Raw genomic sequence first — 22,416 nt, 5'->3', positions numbered from 1 at the left:
TTGTGACGGATCAGTTTTTCCCAGTTAGTGATGGATTTGTGATCCGATAATTAAAACAGTCAAAAATTTGACGGAACCGTCCAAAATGGACCAAATGTGATCCAATTTCAAATGTGCTAGACCGAATAATTCAAAAGATAATGTTTTGGACCAAAATAAAAAAAAATGCAATATGTTAAGGACCATTTTGGGACTTTAGTCATTATTTTATATCGCTTCCAATAATGTAATTTTACCATTTCAATTATGTCATTTTAATTTTATTTTAATATAATGTCTTTTTTTAAAAATAAATGTCATTTTATGAGTTTAATATATTGTTTAATTAAAATTAAATTGGTTTGAAAAAGTAAAATAAAGAAGAAAAGAAATAGTGAGATTCATCAATAGCAAAGAGATGTGATGAATCGTTGCAGATGTAGTCTCTTATTTTAGAGATGAAATAAAAAATAGTTAAATGTGATGGAGAAAACTTGAATAATTGAAGTATGAGATGATTTATGAAATGATGTTGTTGATGCTCTAATTCTCGAAGTTTTAATTTAATATTTTTTCCTGTACAAGAAAAGAATTTTAATTCTAAGAAAGTAACTATGCATTTTTGGGCCTGGCAACAATATAACCCTAATCAAGCCCAACTCTTCTAGTCCAACTCATGATTGATTTAGCCCATTATTTTTAGAAGGCCCAAAATAGCTATTTTCTTCATCCCATATGATTTTCCCAAATCTGCGTGTGTTTCTTCTTCCGCCACAACAGAATTTCACAAATATTCACCACCACTTCCATTAAAAAATCTGAGAGAAAGGAAACGAAAGAGTGAGGAGTAGCTAAATAAGATCCAAGCCTTACTCCAACGGTATTCTCAGCTCAATCACTATTTTCAGGTAAATTCTTCTTTCCCCATTTTATCCATTGAAGTTTCAGCATGCTAGTACTCCTTTAATTCGTGAAATAAGTATCGCTGAAGCTAAGGCCTTTGATCTCCTGTGGCTTAACTAAAATTTGGCGAGGTGAGAAGCTTCTGCAGCTGGAATGGGTGATGTATAATGGGGAATGAGATTTGGCTGATACTATATTGTAGAGTATTTGTGTATTGTTTTGGTTTGGAAAAGATGTGATTGTTTTTTTTATTTCCATGACTAGATTTTCAAAGTTGGAATTTAGTTCTCGATTGAAGTTCAAATTAATTCTCAATTAAAAGACAGTAATTTCAAGAATTAATCTTTTGAATTCGACTTGCAAAATAAACTAAGAAAATAGTATCAACATAGACACTAAATCGTCTTGATTCATTTTTACTGCATAACTCATTGAAGTGTGCATGAATACTCTTATTTTCTCGAAGCAGGTAATGGCCCCGAGATGGAAAGGGAAAACAGCTGAAGCAAAAGCCCTAGCAGAGCCAATGTCTCTGATGATGTGGCGAATTTTTGATGGGAATAAATGCAAGTAATAAATGATCACAACACGGGAAATTACGTGGTTCGATTTACTGAGGTAAATCTACGTCCACGGGAAGAAGAGAGGGCAAATTTGTATTGCTTGGTCTCGCTTACAGATTACAATACTGATTTGCTATAAGATTCAGGATCTAGAGAGCTTAACCCTCGTCTATCTGATCTAAGTTCTATTTATACATTCGAACTAAGATCGTGGTTTGCAGGTTGATAACTGCTTAATACCACTAAATAGATCGTGGGTGTAATGGAGGTCGTGGAGATCCTGCATGGGTCCACTATCTCCTTGTTCGGTCGAATACTGAGACCGAACTGCTGAACTTTGCCGATCAGCTTTTGCCGATCTGAGAGTAGAGCTTGATTGGTTCTTTTGCCGATCTGAGAGTAGAGCTTGATTGGTTGGCTTTTACCGAGCTGTAGGCTGCGACCGAACTCTTTGGTTGTGCCGAACCGAACTCTTTGGTCATGCCGAACTGATACTCTTTCTTGGGTTTTGGGCTGATGGGCCGTCACTGCTATTGGGCACGCAATTAGGGTTCAGTTGCTTAGTTCGTATCCCATCACCACCCCCCCCGAAAAGCGAAGTGAATCACTTCGGCATTTTAGATAAGTGTAAGGGGGAGGCTAACGTCAGGGGACGTGCTCTGCACGTGTCCGCATTAAATGCGACAGCAAATCCGGCCAGAGAATCCAGAAAAAGTGGGATTTGAAACGGTGCGACGAATTTGAAAAAGCCTCTGCGAATCTGATAAATATTTCCTTTCTTCATCATTGGAACACTTTTGCGATTATTTCTTCTGCATTCTCTCTCTTTTTCGTAAAATTCTCTTCCGCTTCTTCAAGAATTTCTTCAGAGACTTTCGACCATCAAAGAGTAAGAATCATGTCTTCTTCTTCTGAATCTGTTTCTGAATCAGGTAGTGGTAGGAAGGGGGGTGAGGGGTCTTCTGGCCGGAAAAGGTCCGGGGAGAAGACGGTAGAATATTTTCACAGCATTTTGAGTAAGGATACTGTGATATCCTTACACGGAAAATATTTTCTTCCTGGGGGGTTAGTGGTGATTCCCGACGACATTCATAGGGCTAACTCGCCGCCGGAGGGTTATGCCACCGTTTACGAAGCCTGCTTAGAATGCGGGCTTCGTTTCCCTCTTCCCCCTGCCTTTGTAGAGCTTCTTGATTTTTTTCAACTTCCTTTAGGTCAGGTGACTCCAAATTCTTGGAGGCACTTATCGGCCTTTGCTGCCGAACTGCGTAGATTAGGAAAGGATCTGTCTCTGAGGGCAATCCTTAATTTCTTTCAGTTTAAGAGGAAGGGATCCTGGTTTTACTTGATCCCTTTACAGCCCTTTAGAGCCTTTTGTAAAACCAAATGGCCGAAATGGCAAAATCGTTTCTTTTTTTTACAATAGGACAGCGGCTCCGGGCTTTCCCTGGAGAGGGCCGAAGTCCGTAATTCCTCATCCTCGGTTAGAACCGTTGAACGAGCTCGAGGGCGAGCTCAATAAGATTCCTATGATTAGGAAACAGTACTCGGAATCTGAGCTCGTCAAGGGGGACTTCGTGTTCGATATCTCGTCTTCGGACGAAGAGACTGAGGGTGAGGATTTCTTTTTTATGCTTTACTGCTTTAACGACGAAGACTAACCTTGTTTTCTTGCTTTTTGGCAGTGAACATGCTAAACAAGCTCGGTCGCAAATCCTCCGAATCTAATGAGCCGGAGAGACAGAAAGCCACCGGCTCGGCGTCTGATGCCGAGAAGAATCCGAAAAGGCAGAAGACCTCTTCTTCGGATCCAAAAAAGCCGGAGTCGACTTCGGCAAAGGGGAAGGGGAAGATTCAGAAACCCCCAAGAGCGCCGGAGAAAGACATTGTCTTGGCGGCCCCTTCGGAACATGTCTGTGAGCCTTTTGCATGGCCAACGGACTTTGTAGAGGTGAATTCTCTTCTTGATTTTCTGGCCTTGCTTTTTTTCTATATTTTTTGTGGCCCCTCTGTTGACTTTTTCCTTTTTCCATTTTCAGAGGAACAATATGCTCTCCAAGCTCGTCGCCGTTGAACTCTCCAAAGCGTCCAACGATTATGCTGAGATGCAGAGGAAGTTGAATGCTGCTCGTCACCAGGCCGAACAGGCTCGGGCAGACTTTGAGAAGGCAAGGGCCGCTAGGATCTCGGCTCAGGATGAAGCTCAGCGTGCCAAAAACCAGCTCATCATCCAGAGAGAGCAATCTAAACAGAGGGAGGCTGCCGCCGTGGTTGCTCAGGGGGAGGCTCTCCGTGTTTTCGCGGAGAAACTCTTTTTGAGCAATCAATTTTCGGCCTTTATCGGTGATCTGCTGAAATTGATGACCGATAACGCTGAGCAGGGACCCGAAGTCGTCCTGCCGCTGTATGGCCGAGAGATTTCAGCTCGTCTCCAGAGTCTGCCGCTCCTTGAGGAGCTTGCTTCTTCCTCGGTCCTGCTCTCTGCTGAAAGAGTCCGTAACTGCCGCGCTGACCGGGACGAGAACATGGAGGCCATCTTTGCCTCCTTGGGACCTGTTTCACCCGCTTCAATCTTTAACGGAGAGGGTGGGCAGGAAAACGAGGCCGGCAAGGAGACCGAGCAGACGGATCAGCAGGCCGGCGACGGGCATGCCGAGCAGGAGGTGCAGCAGATCGGCGATGGGGGCACCGAGCAGGCTGGAGGGAGTAGGGAGGCCGAGGCTGAAGCCGAAGTAGACAAGGAGAAGGAGGCTGAAACCCACAGAGGAGCCGGAGACGAAACTGGCGGAGTATGATTTCGTCTCCCTTCTCTTAGTTTAGTTTCTTTCTCCCCTTGTAAAATGGCCTTGAAGCCCTCCTTGTGTAAAAAATTTTTTCTTGTGAATGAAAAAATTCTTCTTTCTACACTCGTGTCTTCTTTATAGCTTTTCGTAATCTCTTTTACTCCTGTTGTGGTTTACTGCCTGCTCGGTGAACTGAAATGCCGAACTGACATAGCTGCTTTGTATTCTTAACTCTAAGGAGCTGGAGGCACTTCACTGGAAGCGGCTATACTCTTCGGCTTTAAACGAAGCTGAGAAAAAAGCCATAGATGACCAGGTGAAGTATGACGAACTCTTGGTTCGGTTAGTGGAGCTGGAGTCCAACAATAAGGACTTAAAGTCCATAAAGAAAGATCTGGATGCCGAGCTGAACACTGTCATCGCTGAGAGGACTGCATATGAGGATTTCATCTGCGGGCGCGGGGGAATGACCATATCTGAAGTTCAGAATCAAGTTGATGAACTGTGGGAGGAGCTTCATGTACTCCGGAAGAACAATGCGCTGGAGAGCTCGGCTTGCCAACAAGTTGTGAAGTCATTGCGGCGCTTGGCTTCTCGGTACGACATCATTCTTTCCCGGCGTCCCTCAATCGAGAGATTCCTTAGGCGTTTCCCGCCAACAGATGCTCACACTCCAACTCAAACCTCTAATCCACTTGCTCAAGATTCTACTCCAAACCAACAACGGACTCAGGATGAACCGGAAACGTCAAGACGAGAACGTACTCCAAGTCAGCAACGGACTCCGGAGCAACCGGAAATGTCAAGACGAGAACGCCCTGAAGTTCGTAGAGGAGTTGTGATTATGAGTGAGCAAGATCAGCGGATGCTTCGTGAAGAGACTCTTCGCCGCCGAGGTGCTAGAACTTCCCGGACTCAGGGAAGGGGCGGTAGGTCGATCAGAGCATCTCGTCGACCTACTTATTCTTCAACTGTTCGGAACACCCGAACTCAGCATCATGAGGATTTTTTGGATAGGTGGCTCAACTTTAGCAACCGTGGACAGTAGAATAGTCCTTTGTAATGGTGTAACGCCTTCTCGTAGGGCAGCGAAATTGTATGCCGAACAAGACTTAATAAATGAAATTTTTTTCATTTCGCTTCTATCACTGCGTATTTACAGTTCAGCGATTTTTTATTTCATTTATTGTACTCGTCCGCGGTCTTATGAAGAAAACTCTTCTTTGGCCGGACTCGTCCTCAGTCTTATGAAGAAAACTCTTCTTTGACCGGACTCGTCTTCGGTCTTATGAAGAAAACTCTTCTTTGACCGGACTTAGTTTGTGTCCTTATTTGGCGAGTTTTATCGCTTGGATTGGACTTTCCCTTTGTGTCCTAATTTGGCGAGTTTTATCGCTTGGATTGGACTTTCCTTTTGTGTCCTAATTTGGCGAGTTTTATCGCTTGGATTGGACTTTCCCTTGGTGTCCTAATTTGGCGAGTTTTATCGCTTGGATTGGACTTTCCTTTTGTGTCCTAATTTGGCGAGTTTTATCGCTTGGATTGGACTTTCCCTGGTTGACCGAAGTGGTTTTCGGCTTATTGCAGTCCGTTTCAGACGAACTGCTTGTTTCTTAAGCTGAATTGTGGTCTTGTATCTTCCTTAGAAGCTTGGACTCACAATTGTCTTTAATACATGATCTAAAAAGGGGATCAGCCTTTAAAGATCAATATACCTCAGTAATATTTATAAGAGACAAAACGCACATAGAGACTAAACGCACATAAAGACAAATAAAAAAGACGAAAAAGATTTTAAACTTTTATAAAACGACCAGCGTAAAGGACAAATAGAAACATGAAAGCACATATCCCTAGGACCGAACTAGACACAAGACTGACCGGACCTTGTCTCTTACAAATGGAACTTCTTGAGGTTGGAAATATGCCATGTTCGGGGTACTTGTTCTCCTGACATGTGAGTCAATTTATAAGACCCTTTTCCCAGGACTTCTGACACCCGATACGGACCTTCCCATGTGGGTTCAAGTTTGCCCAGCTTTTCTGCTCGGCTTACTTCATTGTTTCTCAATACGAGATCTCCCACTTGAAACTGCAGCTTTTTCACCCTTTGGTTATAATACCGGGTTACTTGCTCCTTGTACTTGGCTGCTTTTATGCAGGCCAGTTCTCTTCTTTCTTCGGCAAGATCTAGTTCGGCTCTCAGTCCGTCATCATTCAGTTCTGTTGAGAAATTGAGTGTTCGGGGGCTGGGTAGGCCGATCTCAACCGGAATTACGGCTTCAGTGCCGTACACTAGACTGTACGGAGTTTCACCGTTGGAGGTTTTTGGTGTAGTTCGGTAAGACCATAGGACTTGAGGAAGATTTTCTACCCATTGTCCTTTGGCTTGTTCTAACCGAGCTTTTAATCCTTTCACCAAAATACGGTTTGTTACTTCCGTTTGTCCGTTTGCTTGTGGGTGAGAGACCGAAGTGAACCGCTGTTGAATATTCAACTCTTGGCACCAATTCTTGAATGTCTTGTCGGTGAACTGAGTCCCATTATCCGAAATGAGGATATGGGGTATGCCAAATCGGCAAACTATGTTCTTCCAAACAAAATCCAATGCCTTCGAGCTCGTTATCGTAGCTAATGGTTCAGCCTCCACCCACTTTGTGAAGTAGTCCACGGCAACGATCAAGAATTTCATTTGCCGAGGAGCTTGTGGTAGTGGTCCTACTATGTCTATGCCCCATTGCATAAAAGGCCAAGGGCTTTGCATAGCACATAGATCGGTCTGCGGCATCCTTGGGATATTTGCATGGATTTGGCACTTCGTACATTTCTTAACGAGCTGTACTGCTTCTTGTACCAAAGTTGGCCAATAATATCCCCATCTCAGAACTTTTTTAGCTAAAGCTCTAGCTCCGATGTGGCTGCCGCACGATCCTTCATGAACTTCTCTAAGGATGTAGTCCGTCTCTTCTGGTCCTACACATCGCAATAACGGTTGAAGGTAGGACTTTCTATATAGGACTCCTTCATGAAGTTCATACCGAAGTGCTCGGCATGTGATTTTCCGAGCTTCTCTCTTATCCTCGGGCAGTTGTCCTTGATCTAGATACTTTGATATTGGCGTCATCCAGTTCGGCGAGCTGGTTACTGAAAGTACCTCAGCATCATCAATGCTTCTGTGCGGTAATTCCTCCACTTTTGAGCTCGGATATGAGGCCAACTTGCTTAAAGTATCTGCTCGGCCATTTTCCGCTCTGGGAATGCGGATTATCCGAAAATAAGAGAAACTTCGGCTAATGCTTTGCGCTTTGTCCAAGTATTTTTTCATCCTTTCATCTCGGGCTTCACTTGTACCCAACATGTGATTCACTATGACTTGTGAATCACAATGGATTTTGAGAGATTTGATAAATAGACTTTGCGCTAACCGAAGTCCGGCAAGAAGGGCTTCGTATTCGGCTTCGTTATTAGTGGTTGGGAATAAGAACCGAAGTGAATAAGTTACCTCGTGTCCGTCGGGAGCGATAAGTAGAATACCAGCTCCACTTCCCGTCTTATTCGAAGCTCCATCTACGAATCCAATCCAACAGTCCGGCGGCTCTACTTCGGGTTCCTGGGGCTGTGTTGGTTCATCATTGGTAGGGCTTTTCTGTTCGGCAATAATAGGGATTGCTTGATCGAACTTTGCCTCTACCAGAAAATCTGCCAAGGCTTGTCCCTTGATGGCTTTCCGAGGTAGATATTCTATTGAATGTTCTCCCAACTCTATGGCCCACTTGGCAATTCTGCCTGATGCTTCAGGCTTAGTCAAAACTTGCCGAAGTGGAAGATCGGTTAAGACGCATACCTTGTGAGCATAGAAATATGGCCGCAGTCTCCTTGCTGCATTTACTAATGCCAGAGCAATTTTTTCCAGAGGTTGATACCTTGTTTGGGGACCTCTTAATGCTCGGCTTGTAAAGTAGATAGGACTCTGCTTTAGGCCTTCTTCTCGTACAAGTACCGCGCTAATGGTTTGATCTGATGCCGCTAAATATAAGAATATCACTTCGGCATCTGTTGGAGCAGAGAGAATAGGGAGTTCGGCTAAATAACTTTTGAGTTCGTCAAAAGCCTTTTTCTGTTCGGCTCCCCACTCAAACTTTGGTGCCTTCTTCAAAACATTGAAGAACGGCAGTTGCTTTTCGGCTGCTTGGGAAAGGAATCTATTCAGTGCGGCTAGACATCCAGTTAGCCTTTGCACATCATGTATGGACTTCGGCATTGCCATGTTCTGAACAACTTGAACCTTTAGGGGATTTGCCTTGAGTCCGTCCTTTGAAACCCAACAACCCAGAAACTTTCCCGAATCTACCAAAAAGGTACATTTTTGGGGATTGAGTTTGAGGTTGGCTTTTTTGAGCACGTCGAGAGTTGATTTGAGATTGTCTTCGTAATCCGAAGTGCTTCTACTTTTAACAACTATGTCGTCAACATAGACTTCAACCTCTTTTCCGATCAGGTGCCGAAATAGCTTGTCTACCATCCTTTGATATGTGGCTCCGGCATTCTTTAAACCGAATGACATCTTTTTATAAGCAAAAATGCCGAAGTCAGTAATGAAAGCCGTTTTTGAAGCATCATTCTCATCCATTAAAACTTGGTGGTATCCTTTATACAAATCAAGAAAACAGAAAATTTCGAAGCCTATCAAAGCTTCTACTTTTTTATCTATGTTCGGAAGGGGGTAGCAATCTTTAGGACAGTGCTTATTTAGATCGGTAAAATCTATGCACATCCGCCATCCTCCTCCTTTTTTCTTGATCATCACAGGATTGGCCACCCAAGAAGGATATTTTACTTCGAATAATACATCCGCTTTCAGTAATTGGCGGACTTCGTCATGGATGACTTGATTTCTTTCTGCCGCAAAGAGTCTTTGCTTCTGTTTTATAGGCCGGACTGAGGGATCAATATTTAACCGATGTGTAATTACCTCGGAAGACACTCCGGTCATGTCCAACGGAGACCACGCAAAGACATCTTTGTACTCTTTGAGGAGCTGGATGGTCTTTTCCCGGAGCAGAGGTGTTCCCGCGAAACCGATCTTGACCGTTCTGGATGGATCATCTTCGTATAACTGAACTGTCATCGAGTTCGGCTCCGGTGTGACTTCGGTCATTTCTCCTGCCTCTGACTCCGGCTGCTGTGATTGCTATGCTTGATGGTGCCGATCTGATTGCTCGGCACTTTTAAGCGCAATCTGCAAACATTCTTTTGCTCTCTTTTGATCACCTCGGATGACTGCAATCCCTCCTTTAGTGGGGATCTTGATTGTGAGGTGATAAGTAGAGCAAATGGCCCGAACTGTGTTGAGCCAGTCTCTTCCCAGGATGATGTTATACGGGGACCGAGCTTTTACCACAAAAAACTCGATCATCGTACTGGAGCTAGTAGGCGCTCTTCCCACCGTAATCGGAAGGCTGATAGTACCTTCAGGGCGGGTGTCTTCCTGGGCGAAACTTTTCAGAGGAAGTGGGGCCGGACTGAGCCGAGCTGGATCCACTTCCAGTTTATCAAAACATTCTTTAAAAAGAATGCTAACCGACGCTCCTGTATCCACAAACACTCTGTGGATCAGTTTGTTTGCCACTCCGGCCTGAATGACAATCGCGTCTTGATGAGGATAAATGGCCGGGACGGGATCTGCATCTGAAAACGTGATTACTTCCTCCTTCTTCAGCCTTTTATGCATAGGCTCCTCTCGATTGACGCCTCTGCGTTCTGCTTTTAGAGACGACTTAGTCTTCCCGGCTGGGAGAGCGTCAATAGTCTGGATTACTCCGTCATATTGCGGCTCGTCATCGTCTTCGGGATCCTGTTGCCTTTTAGGATCCTGAGGAGCGCAGTTCGCACCTCTCTGTTTCTTATTCTTCTTCGGCAGCTTGCTTTGGTATTTTTTTAACGTCCCTGCTTTCACAAGAACATCAATACCTGCTGCCAAATTTCGGCACTCCTCGGTATCGTGACCGTGGTCTTGATGGTAGGAGCAGTACGTATCCTGACTTCGGCGCGTGGCTGATTTCGTCATCCGCTTTGGTTTTTCGAACATATCAGAATGCAGTTCGAAAATTTCCGCTCTCGACTTGTTCAATGGTACGAACTGAGCGGGCGGTTTCTCAAGATCGAGACGTGGCCCCAATCTGCCTTGTACCGGTGCCCTTTGAATTCTTTCAAAAGGAGTTCGGCGAGGAAGCCCCTGATCGCTATGATCGGGCTTCTTTTTGTCTCCTCTGGATGAGCTGTCTAAAGACCGTTTTCGACGGTCTGCCTCATCGGCACGAGAAAACTGGTCCGCAATGTCCCACATCTCTTGAGCTGTTTGCGGACTGCACTCAACGAGCTTTCTGTAGAGAGCTCCGGGCAGAATTCCATTTTGGAATGCCGAAATGACAAGTAGATCATTGAGATCATCTACTTGTAGGCATTCCTTGTGGAATCTCGTCATGAAGTCGCTAATTTTTTCATCGCGACCTTGACGTATAGAAAGCAGCTGAGCCGAAGTGATTCGGGCTTCCGCTTTCTGGAAGAATCTCCTGTGAAAAGCATCCATTAGATCTCTGTAAGATCTAATGCTCCCTTGAGGGAGGCTGTCAAACCACCTTCTTGCGTTCCCGATAAGCAGCTCGGGAAACAGCTTACACATGTGAACCTCATTGAGACCTTGGTTCGCCATATTATACTGATAGCGTCCCAGGAAATCATGAGGATCTACTAACCCGTCATAAGTCATTGACGGAGTTCGGTAATTCTGTGGCAATGGAGTTCTGGTGATATCATCCGAGAATGGAGTCTTCAGCGCTCCATACATAGCGAATCCGACATCTCTCCGGTATGGTGGAGATGGAGTTCTCCTGTGATTTCGGTAACAAGGAGGAGAAGGAACATGTCGGTGGTGAGGATTCTTTCTCCTGGAAGATACGACACTACTGCGGTAGTGACTTTCATGTCTGGAGGGGGAGGGAGAATCCGCCGTTTTCTTCTCCGGCTTCTGGCTCTTTTGCAGGAATGTTAAGAACTCATCCTGCTTCTCAGCCAAGAACGACTTGACAGCCTCATTCAAAGCGAGCTGCTGGGGAGGCTCGGTGCGATGACTTTTGGAGTGGTTTGTTCTTTCACCGTGAGAACTGGAGGCAGATTTCTCCCGAGGCTGTTTTCCGGACCTACGGGCTGGACTAGCTTCCTCACGTTCATCACGGACGGAACTATGGGTATTATGTGATCTGGTATGCATTTTTTGGTGGAAGAGGATCAAAAACTCGCTTTTATCACAGTTTTGGTTTTCTGTCGATTCCCACAGACGGCGCCAGTGATGATGTGGCGAATTTTTGATGGGAATAAATGCAAGTAATAAATGATCACAACACGGGAAATTACGTGGTTCGATTTACTGAGGTAAATCTACGTCCACGGGAAGAAGAGAGGGCAAATTTGTATTGCTTGGTCTCGCTTACAGATTACAATACTGATTTGCTATAAGATTCAGGATCTAGAGAGCTTAACCCTCGTCTATCTGATCTAAGTTCTATTTATACATTCGAACTAAGATCGTGGTTTGCAGGTTGATAACTGCTTAATACCACTAAATAGATCGTGGGTGTAATGGAGGTCGTGGAGATCCTGCATGGGTCCACTATCTCCTTGTTCGGTCGAATACTGAGACCGAACTGCTGAACTTTGCCGATCAGCTTTTGCCGATCTGAGAGTAGAGCTTGATTGGTTCTTTTGCCGATCTGAGAGTAGAGCTTGATTGGTTGGCTTTTACCGAGCTGTAGGCTGCGACCGAACTCTTTGGTTGTGCCGAACCGAACTCTTTGGTCATGCCGAACTGATACTCTTTCTTGGGTTTTGAGAGTAGAGCTTGATTGGTTGGCTTTTACCGAGCTGTAGGCTGCGACCGAACTCTTTGGTTGTGCCGAACCGAACTCTTTGGTCATGCCGAACTGATACTCTTTCTTGGGTTTTGGGCTGATGGGCCGTCACTGCTATTGGGCTCGCAATTAGGGTTTAGTTGCTTAGTTCGTATCCCATCAGTCTCTAATAGTCTCGAAGCTTCAAACCTCTCTGATCGAATCCAATGCTCAAGGACTGCTTTCAGGGAGTGCGGTGCTTCTGCAAGCTCTCCCGGAACAAACTGAACTACTATACGGTGCTTGTATTGGTCGTCCTGTTATAACTGCAGAGAAGGATAAGCAATGGCACCAACTAAGTTTCGAAGAAGCTCTGTACTTGTGCTCTGTCTTGAAATGTATCAATGTTGCCGGTGAAAATAAGTGTGCGATAAGTGATGAAGAGTTGTGGCATTACATGGTGGCCAGCAGAGTTGGTTTCCCTGTTCTGTTTAAAGCGTATTCTCATCTTCGCAGGAAGAACTGGGTGGTGAGGGCAGGGTCTCAATACGGTGTCGACTATGTTGCCTACCGTTACCATCCAGCTTTCGTGCACTCTGAATACGCAGTCCTTGCCTTGCCTGATGAGGATGGTGATGGTGAAAATGCCCGGTTGAAGGTCTGGTCTGATTTTCACTGCACACTTCGACTTTGTGGCAGTGTTGCGAAAACCTTGTTGGTTCTTCACATCAGCAGAAACGGGGAAGACACCACCTCTGTCTCTCGTTTGGAGCATTATTCTGTCGAGGAGAGGATTGTGACAAGGTGGAATCCTGAGGTAAGTCGCGAGAATCAAACTATGATAGTGAAGAAATGATATGATATAAATCATCCATTCCAAGCATAAAGTAGTGATGTTGTATCTGTAGAGGTACATTGTACGACGATGCCACTGTTCACATAACAATTTCATTGACCAAGATGCTTGTTCTATCTTCTTATATTGTTATTAAGGACTCAAATTTTGTGGGGTGTGTAGCTAGAGTTGCGAATCGAATGTTTAATGTAAAAAAAAGAACGAAAATAGAAAAAATCATCAGTTTTGAATTGGAAACGAAACCACCAATATTGGATCTTCTTTTGCCTTAAAAAAGGCTTCCCAGCTTCTACCAAAAGTTCAGATTAATGACGATGATGATGATGATGATGATGAGGATAGCCTACTTACCGAAGAGGATTTGGAAAAACCCCAACTGCCCTCTGGTTAGTCTTCATTTTTATATTACTACCATTTGTTTGTTGTTGTATGCATAGTTAAATTTGAGAAGCGATGATAGTGTAGTTCTTATGCAATAGGTGATTGTGAAGTTGGAATCACAAATAAATGTTGCAAAAATTGCAGCTGTGGAAAAGCTGGAGATGAGGAGAAAGTGATGCTTGGACTTAATATGGACCAGATTGATAATCCTCAGTCTGCTTGTGGAAGTGTATGTTTAATTACACATGATATGACTATGCAAATCCGTTGTTTTACTGATTTTCAGAGATTTGGTGTTGTTTTACTTAATTGGTATATTCCTTTTTGTGCAGTGTGGTCTTGGTGATGCCCTTACAAGGGAGGGTCTACCAAAATTTAAGATTCGTGCATGAGTCGAACGGGTGTTACACTAGTGTATTTCAAATACTTATATCAATGCCTCACCTGTCTCATTTTTATAGATTTGGTTGCTTTTTTTTTTGTAGTTTCTCTCTTTTTATGTTTAATTCCCTTTAATGTTGTAGTAGTACTGAAAGTGTAGTTTTGCCGCGTGTGTCGTATGCACGCGTCTTAGTTCTCAGTACTTATCAACAAGAGTATGCATTCTTGGCTGGGCACGAGTTTTGCATAATTGGTTAAGTAGTGAAGAGGGACCCATTCTTCACGAACAATACTTTAATTACTTTTTCTTTCAACTTCTATCTTACTCTACCAATTGTGCATTAAAACCTAAACTCAACCAAAGTGCACATTTTTGTAGCACGAGGGAGTACTCCCTCTGTCTGTGAAAGGAGTCCCGTTTTTTCATTTTCGTCTGTCCGCGAATAGGAGTTCAAGTTCATTATTAATATAAATGGTAATAAAACATTATATTCTACTAATTCTATCCACTCACATGAAGTATATATGTAAGTGAGACTAATATTTCATTAATTTTTTTTCACCCACTTTTTTTAATATTTTTAAAATCTGTGGCGAAGAGAAATAAGCCTCTTATTCACGAATGGACGATGGAGTACGTGCCTAATTTGATATTCGCAATAAGTAAGTGTAGAAATTAATTTATGGTCGCATTGAAACACACCACATCATAAATATATAAATGATCATATTATACTTTCCCCTTTAGTCACATCCGACTCAATTTGGAATCATTTAAATCTAGTTAGGACAAGTAGTATATCGTTGAACGATGGATGGATGCAACCAAACGTGATGCTACACACTTATCCACCAAACGTTCTTTCTTCTTTCCTATATATAAATATCCTTTTTAAAAGAATACAACATCCACACTCCAATTATTTTTTTCAGATAGTAAGCATGGAAGCCCAAGAAAATATGTTGTTGATTGCTAGGGCACTTGTTGTAGCATCCTTACTCTACATTTTGATCCGTATGTTTATCTCAAAATTGAGCACCACCGGCCACCCTCTGCCCCCGGGGCCGAGGGGCTTTCCAGTGGTGGGCTCCCTTCCCTTGTTGGGCGACATGCCCCATGTCGCCCTAGCAAAAATGGCCAAAACTTACGGTCCGGTCATGTACTTGAAAATGGGCACAGTCGGCACAGTCGTGGCGTCCACGCCAGACGCGGCGCGGGCGTTCCTAAAAACCCAGGACACTAATTTCTCGAACCGGCCGGTCAACGCGGGTGCCACCATCCTGGCATACAATGCCCAGGACATGGTGTTTGCCCCATACGGCCCCAAGTGGAGACTGCTGAGGAAGCTGAGCAATCTCCACATGCTGGGGAGCAAGGTCCTGGAGTAGTGGGCCGACGTCCGGACCTCGGAGGTGGGGCACATGATGGCGGCAATGCACGAGGCCAGCCGCCTGGGCGAGGCCGTGGGGTTGCCGGAGATGCTGGTGTACGCGACGGCGAACATGATCGGGCAGGTGATATTGAGCCGGAGAGTTTTCGTGACGAAAGGGAAGGAGATGAATGAGTTCAAGGAAATGGTGGTGGAGCTCATGACCACAGCTGGCTATTTCAACATTGGTGATTTTATTCCATGGCTTGCTTGGATGGATTTGCAGGGGATTGAGAGAGGGATGAAGAAACTGCACAAGAAGTGGGACCGCTTGATCGGTAAGATGCTGGATGATCGATAGAAATCAACCTACAAACGCAACGACAAGCCAGATCTTCTTGATTCTCTCTTGGCAAATCATGATGATGAGAGTAAGGATGATGAGGAGGATTGCAAGCTCACCACCACCAATATTAAAGCCCTTTTACTGGTTTGTTACTTTCTCCTTAAACTTGAATTTGATCAATTCACAAATACAATGAATTTAATTTGCAATTTTGCATACATATGCAGAATTTATTTAATGCAGGGACAGACACATCGTCGAGCATACTAGAATGGGCATTAGCGGAGATGATCAATGTTGGCAATTGAAACTAAAAATATAACATATAATTGTCCCACATCGGTGTCAAGAAAAAACTGAAACTAGTATATAAGTCATCGGAAAAAAGGAAAAAAGTTCAACCCCTCCAAGGTAACCTTGAAGGAAAAAAGTCCAACCCGACCTTGGAGGAAAAAAGTCCAACCCCTCCAAGGTTCACCTTGAAGGGTTTGAGGGAGGGTGTTGGCAATTGAAACTAAAAATATAACATATAACTGTTTGAGGGAGGGTGTTGGCAATTGAAACTAAAAATATAACATATAACTGTCTCACATCGGTGTCAAGAGAAAACTGAAACTAGTATATAAGTCTCATGGGCCCCTCCTCCTATCACCAATTGATTTTAGGATGGAACCCATGGATTTCTATCAATCAAGAATCCAAGCATCCAAAAAAGGGCTCACCGAGAGATGGACAGAGTCATCGGGAGAGAGCGGCGTTTGCTCGAATCCGACATCCCAAATCTGCCATACCTCAAAGCCGTATGCAAAGAGGCATACCGAAAACACCCTTCCACGCCACTAAACCTGCCTCGGATCTCCACGGATGCATGCGTCGTCGATGGCTACCACATCCCCAAGAACACAAGGTTGAGCGTCAACATCTGGTCAACATCTGGGCCATAGGCCGAGATCCCGACGTTTGGGAGAATCCCCTTGACTTCAACCCTGACAGCTTTATGTCAGGGTTGCAGGGGATTGAGCCCGGAGGGAATCACTTCGAGCTCATTCCCTTTGGGGCGGGGATTGTAATAGTGGAGTATTTTCTGGTGACACTCGTGCACTCTTTCGAATGGGATTTGCCGGCCGGCTCAGCGGAGATGGACATGGAGGAGGTGTTCGGGCTGGCCTTGCAGAAAGCTGTACCACTTGCTGCTAGGCTCACTCCTAGGTTTCCTTCACATTGCTATGCACCTCCTTATATTTAATTTGCGTATTTACATATGTTGTGTTACATTAAGCCTTTGCATATGTTGTATCCAACCTATCTTATAACTTGTGCATGAAATTGAAAAAAAAAATTAAAATAGGATAGTGAGTTTGGTATGCTTAACTTTGTGATTGTGGCGCAGATTAATCAAAATTTTTTTATGTTGGCAAATGAAACAGAAATTGGTGTAAAGTAAGAAATGAAATCACTACATTAGTCTCATAAGCAATTTCTCCTATCATCAATTGGTTTGTGAGTCTGGCGCTGGAGCACCATCTCTAGTTTTTTGTGGAATGAGCGAATTGCGCTTGCCTTTACCTAATAACTGGATGCAGCCAAGGGTGCAAGCTAGGTCGCAAGTGGTGTCGAGAGCACCCTCTAAGTTCAAACAGATGGGCTTGCATCCTTCTAAACACGGCCTCGGTGCTACCTTCTTCGCCTCTCCTCCTCTACTTAACGCCATCACCAATATTCCCAAAATAAAAACAATGCCATTTCTGTACTTCATTATCATCATAATCTTCTTCTTTCTCTAAAACTCATCCATATTGAGTTTCATATACATGTGTGGTCTAACATTTTTTTGCCAATCAAACTAGCGATACAGAGTGAAACAATCCGGATCACTTCCATCTTTTTTTATTCTTTTACTTACCCATTTTTTTTAATTTGTGGTCATCATTAATTATTCGTACACGAATTAATATGGCTTTATTATAAGCCTTTTCACTTAGTACAATTTACTAATTAATTAATGTTGGGTCCTTATCAGTACACACAAAACACATTTTCTTGCGTTTGTCTCATAAAAATAAAGATTTTTTCCTTTTCAATCCATCCGATAAAAATGTCCACTTCTATTTTCAGTACTTTTTTATTAGATGGGTCTTATTCTCCAGTAATATGTACTCCATTAACTATTTTCTTTCTGTCTCTCTCCTAGTACTATTTATCAATTATGCATGTTGTCTCAAATGTTTCTATTTTTATGGGATGAATAAAGTATTTGATAGTAATAAATAACTCGCCTAGATTGACTTTAAAAATTTTTACTCATTTATCAATTAAAAAATGCACCATTTTTTTAAAGTTCCAATTCTACCAGGTAATAATTGATTCAAATCGTTTTGAAATACTAGTATAGAACCAAAACTTGTGAGTTGTGATCCTAGTTCCAACTTTGACTTGCTTTCTTATATACTTTCACATGGAAAAAATGAAATGGATTCCAGCTTATACACATTTAGTCGTATTAGTCCAAACTCCAAAGTTCTTCGATGCTGAAGTAAAGAATTTTCACTATAAAAGAGGCCAATACACACTATTGTTGACTAACTAGACTACCTACATGTATAGATACAACAATGACAAATTACAGAAGCTTAGGAGTTTGGATTTCCTAATTCTTTTTAATCTTGTGAATCATCTTCACTCTAATTGCTTCGCATACATATATTATCACATAATCACTCTAAACTACAAATCTCGTGATTCATGTGCTTGTGTGAAAAATTAGGTGAAATTATTTATTTTGCCTCGATTCGACTAGTTGTTTTAATTGTGAGATAATCGCCATCTAACTAGTAAGGAGCAGGGGAGCACTACCCTCCATATACTCATAGAGATACAACATCCTACCAATCTTGACCCTTTTAGTATTGAGATGTGTGGTGTAGATTCCATAAACTCAACTTGCATCGTTTATTCAATTCGTAGCATCGAAGGGTAAAATTGTCAGTTCCCATATGAAAACAGGTCTTCCGAAATTGAAGGCGCAAGATTTAAGGATCAATCAATATACATCCCCATCAACTCAAATTCAATTGAAACCTCTCAACTGAATCTTTCTACTCCCGCCATAATCGGTCACATATCTCCACTCCTATCAAATTTGATAAACCTAGATGCATCTTGTTGTTTTTCCACAGTGATGGGGTACGAACTAAACCCTAATGGCAAGCCCAATAACAGTGACGGCCCATCAGCCCAGAGCCCAAGAAAGAGTATCTGTTCGGCACCAAAGAGTTCGGCACGACCAAAGAGTTCGGACTCAGCCTACAGCTCGGTAAAAGCCGACCAGTCAAGCTCTCCTCTCAGATCGGCAAGAGCTGATCGGTAAAGTCCAGCAGTTCGGTCTCAGCATTCGACCGAACTAGGAGTTAGTGGACTCATGAAAGGCCTCCACGACCTCCGCTATACCCACGATCTATTTAGTGGTACGAAGCAGTTATTGAGCAGTTATTGCTCACCCACGATCTTGTTAGTGGGGCTGCAAACCACGACCTTAGTTCAATGTATAAATAGAACTTAGATCAGATAGAAAAGGGTTAAGCTCTCTAGAGATAAAATCACATAGCAAGTCTGTGTTGTAAGCTGTAATCCCAGATCAAGCAATACAATCTTGCCCTCCCTTCTTCCCGTGGACGTAGATTTACTTCAGTAAATCGAACCACGTAAATTCTTTGTGTCATAGTCTTTATTCTCTACCAGCATTTACTCACATCAGAAATTCGCGGATCCATCACTACCCCCCCCGAAAAGCGAAGTGAAGGTTCTTTCAGAAAGCGGAAGCCCGAATCACTTCGGCTCAGCTGCTTTCCATTCGTCAAGGTCGCGACGAAAAAATCAGCGACTTTATGACAAGATTCCACAAGGAATGCCTGCAAGTAGACGATCTCAACGATCTGCTTGTCATCTCGGCATTCCAAAATGGAATCCTGCCCGGAGCTCTCTACAGGAAGCTCGTTGAGTGCGGTCCGCAGACAGCTCAGGAAATGTGGGACATTGCGGACCAATACTCCCGGGCCGATGAGGCAGACCGTCGCAAACGGTCGTTAGACAGCTCATCGACCCGAGGAGACAGAAGGAAGCCCGATCATAGCGATCAGGGGCATCCTCGCCGGACTCCATTTGAAAGAATTCAAAGGGCTCCGGTGCAGGACAGATTGGGACCCCGTCTCAATCCCGAGAAGCCGCCCGCTCAGTTCGTACCGCTGAACAAGCCGAGAGCGGAAATTTTCGAACTGCACTCTGACCTATTCGAAAAGCCAAAGCGGATGACGAAATCAGCCGCGCGCCGACCACAGGATAGCTACTGCTCCTACCATCAAGACCACGGTCACGATACTGAGGAGTGCAGAAACTTGGCTGCAGGTATCGATGTTCTTGTGAAGGCAGGGACATTGAAAAAATACCGAAGCAAGCAGCCAAAGAAGAATAAAAAGCAGAGTGGTGCGAACTGCGCTCCTCAGGATCCGAAAAGGCAGCCGGATCCCGAAGACGATGACGAGCCGCAATATGATGGAGTAATCCAGACTATTGACGCGCTCCCTGCCGGGAAGACCAAGTCGTCCCTAAAGTCAGAACGCAGAGGCTCCAATCGAGAGGAGCCAACGCATAAAAGGCTGAAGCAGGACGAAGTGATTACGTTCTCGGCTGCTGATCCCGTCCCGGCCATCTCTCCTCACCAAGACGCCATTGTCATCCAAGCCGGAGTGGCAAACAAACTGATCCACAGGGTGTTTGTGGATACAGGAGCGTCGGTTAGCATTCTTTTTAAAGAGTGCTTCGACAAACTAGAAGTGGACCCAGCTCGGCTCAGTCCGGCTCCGCTTCCCCTGAAGAGCTTCACCCAGGAGGACACCCGCCCTGAAGGTATTATCAGCCTTCCGATCACGGTGGGGAAAGCGCCTACTAGCTCCAGTACGATGATTGAGTTTTTCGTGGTGAAAGCTCGGTCCCCGTACAACGTCATCCTGGGAAGAGACTGGCTCAACACAGTTCGGGCCGTTTGCTCCACCTATCACCTCACCATCAAGATCCCTACTAAAGGAGGGATAGCGGTCATCCGAGGTGACCAAAAGAGAGCAAAGGAATGTCTGCAAATTGCGCTTAGAAGTGCCGAGCAGTCAGATCGGCACCACCAAGCATAGCAATCACAGCAGCCGGAGTCAGAGGCGATGACCGAAGTCATACCGGAGCCGAACTCGATGACAGTTCAGCTGTACGAAGACGATCCATCCAGAACGGTTAAGATCGGCTTCGCGGGAACGCCCCTACTTCGGGAAAAAACCATCCAGCTCCTCAAGGAGTATAAAGACGTCTTTGCATGGTCTCCGTTGGACATGACCGGAGTGCCCCCCGAGGTAATCACTCATCGGTTAAATATTGATCCTTCAGTCCGGCCGATAAAACAGAAGCAAAGACTCTTTGCGGCAGAACGAAGTCAAGTCATCCATGACGAAGTCCGTCAATTATTGAAGGCGGATGTGTTATTCGAAGTGAAGTATCCTTCGTGGGTGGCCAATCCTGTCATGATCAAGAAAAAGGAAGGAGGATGGCGGATGTGCATAGATTTCACCGATCTAAATAAGCACTGTCCCAAAGATTGCTATCCCCTTCCGAACATAGATAAAAAAGTAGAAGCTTTGATAGGCTTTGAAATTTTTTGTTTTCTTGATCTGTACAAAGGATACCATCAAGTTTTAATGGATGAGATTGACGCTTCAAAAACGGCCTTCATTACTGATTTCGGCATTTTCGCTTATAAAAAGATGCCATTCGGTTTAAAGAATGCCGGAGCCACTTATCAAAGGATGGTAGACAAGCTTTTTCGGCACCTGATTGGAAAGGAGGTCGAAGTGTATGTTGACGATATAGTCGTCAAAAGCAAAAGCACTTCGGAGTACGAGCACAACCTCAAGTCCACTCTCGACGTGCTCAAGAAAGCCAACCTCAAACTTAATCCCCAAAAGTGTACCTTTTTGGTAGATTCGGGAAAGTTTCTGGGTTGTTGGGTTTCAAAGGACGGACTCAAGGCAAACCCCTCAAAAGTTCAAGTCGTTCAGAACATGGCAATGCCGAAGTCCATACATGACGTGCAAAGGCTAACCGGATGTCTAGCCGCACTGAATCGATTCCTTTCCCAAGCAGCCGAAAAGCAACTGCCGTTCTTCAAGGTGTTAAAAAAGGCACCAAAGTTCGAGTGGGGAGCCGAGCAGAAAAAGGCCTTTGACGAACTCAAAAGTTATCTAGCCGAGCTTCCTATTCTCTCTGCTCCAACCGAAGCCGAAGTAATATTCTTATACTTAGCGGCATCGGATCAAACCATCAGCGCGGTGCTTGTACGAGAAGAAGGCCTAAAGCAGCTTCCCATCTACTTTACAAGCCGAGCATTAAGAGGTCCAGAAACAAGGTATCAACCTCTGGAAAAAATTGCTCTGGCATTAGTAAATGCAGCAAGGAGACTGCGGCCATACTTCTATGCTCACAAGGTATGCGTCTTAACTGATCTGCCACTTCGGCAAGTGTTGACCAAACCAGAAGCATCAGGCAGAATCGCCAAGTGGGCTATAGAGTTGGGAGAGCACACAATTGAATATCTACCTCGGAAAGCCATCAAGGGACAAGCCTTGGCAGATTTTCTTGCAGAAGCAAAGTTCGATCAAGCAATTCCTGTTATTGCCGAACAGAAGAATTCTGCCAATGCCGAACTAGCACAGCCCTTGGAATCCGAAGTAGAGCCGTCGGACTGCTGGAGCGGATTCGTAGATGGAGCTTCAAACAAGATGGGAAGTGGAGCTGGTATTTTACTTGTCGCTCCCGACGGACACGAGGTAACCTACTCACTTCGGTTCCTATTCCCCACTACTAATAATGAAGCCGAGTACGAAGCCCTCCTGGCCGGACTCCAGTTAGCGCAAAGTCTGCTCGTCAAATCT

General features: G+C 44.3%; 1 protein-coding gene and 1 pseudogene across 3 annotated transcripts; both read left to right on the top strand.

Annotated features, from left to right (window-relative positions):
• Positions 1 to 733: 733 nt before the first annotated feature.
• LOC121766595 (tRNA-splicing endonuclease subunit Sen2-2-like) lies at positions 734 to 14,050 on the top strand. Of its 3 annotated transcripts, none has more exons than XM_042162876.1 (5): positions 734 to 887; positions 1,352 to 1,410; positions 12,298 to 13,356; positions 13,496 to 13,580; positions 13,684 to 14,050. In XM_042162876.1, the coding sequence occupies exons 2-3, from the start codon at positions 1,355 to 1,357 to the stop codon at positions 12,968 to 12,970; spliced, it is 729 nt and encodes a 242-aa protein (XP_042018810.1). In that variant the 5' UTR covers positions 734 to 887; positions 1,352 to 1,354; the 3' UTR covers positions 12,971 to 13,356; positions 13,496 to 13,580; positions 13,684 to 14,050. The 3 variants fall into 3 exon arrangements, with proteins under 3 accessions (XP_042018810.1, XP_042018808.1, XP_042018809.1); XM_042162874.1 differs by having other exon boundaries at positions 13,450 to 13,580; XM_042162875.1 differs by having other exon boundaries at positions 13,436 to 13,580.
• Positions 14,051 to 14,627: 577 nt separating this feature from the next.
• On the top strand, positions 14,628 to 16,819 carry LOC121767981 (annotated as a pseudogene).
• Positions 16,820 to 22,416: the final 5,597 nt, after the last annotated feature.

Source organism: Salvia splendens, chromosome 15 (assembly GCF_004379255.2).
Source record: "Salvia splendens isolate huo1 chromosome 15, SspV2, whole genome shotgun sequence".
Lineage (NCBI taxonomy): Eukaryota > Viridiplantae > Streptophyta > Magnoliopsida > Lamiales > Lamiaceae > Salvia > Salvia splendens.
This window is presented reverse-complemented; position numbering and strand designations above follow the sequence as displayed.

Coding starts and splice junctions, on each gene's coding strand:
- LOC121766595 (XM_042162876.1), top strand. CDS start 1,355: ATGGCCCCGAGATGGAAAGGGAAAACAGCTGAAGCAAAAGCCCTAGCA. Junction 1,411..12,297: donor AAAGCCCTAGCAGAGCCAAT/GTCTCTGATGAT, acceptor CGTATCCCATCA/GTCTCTAATAGTCTCGAAGC.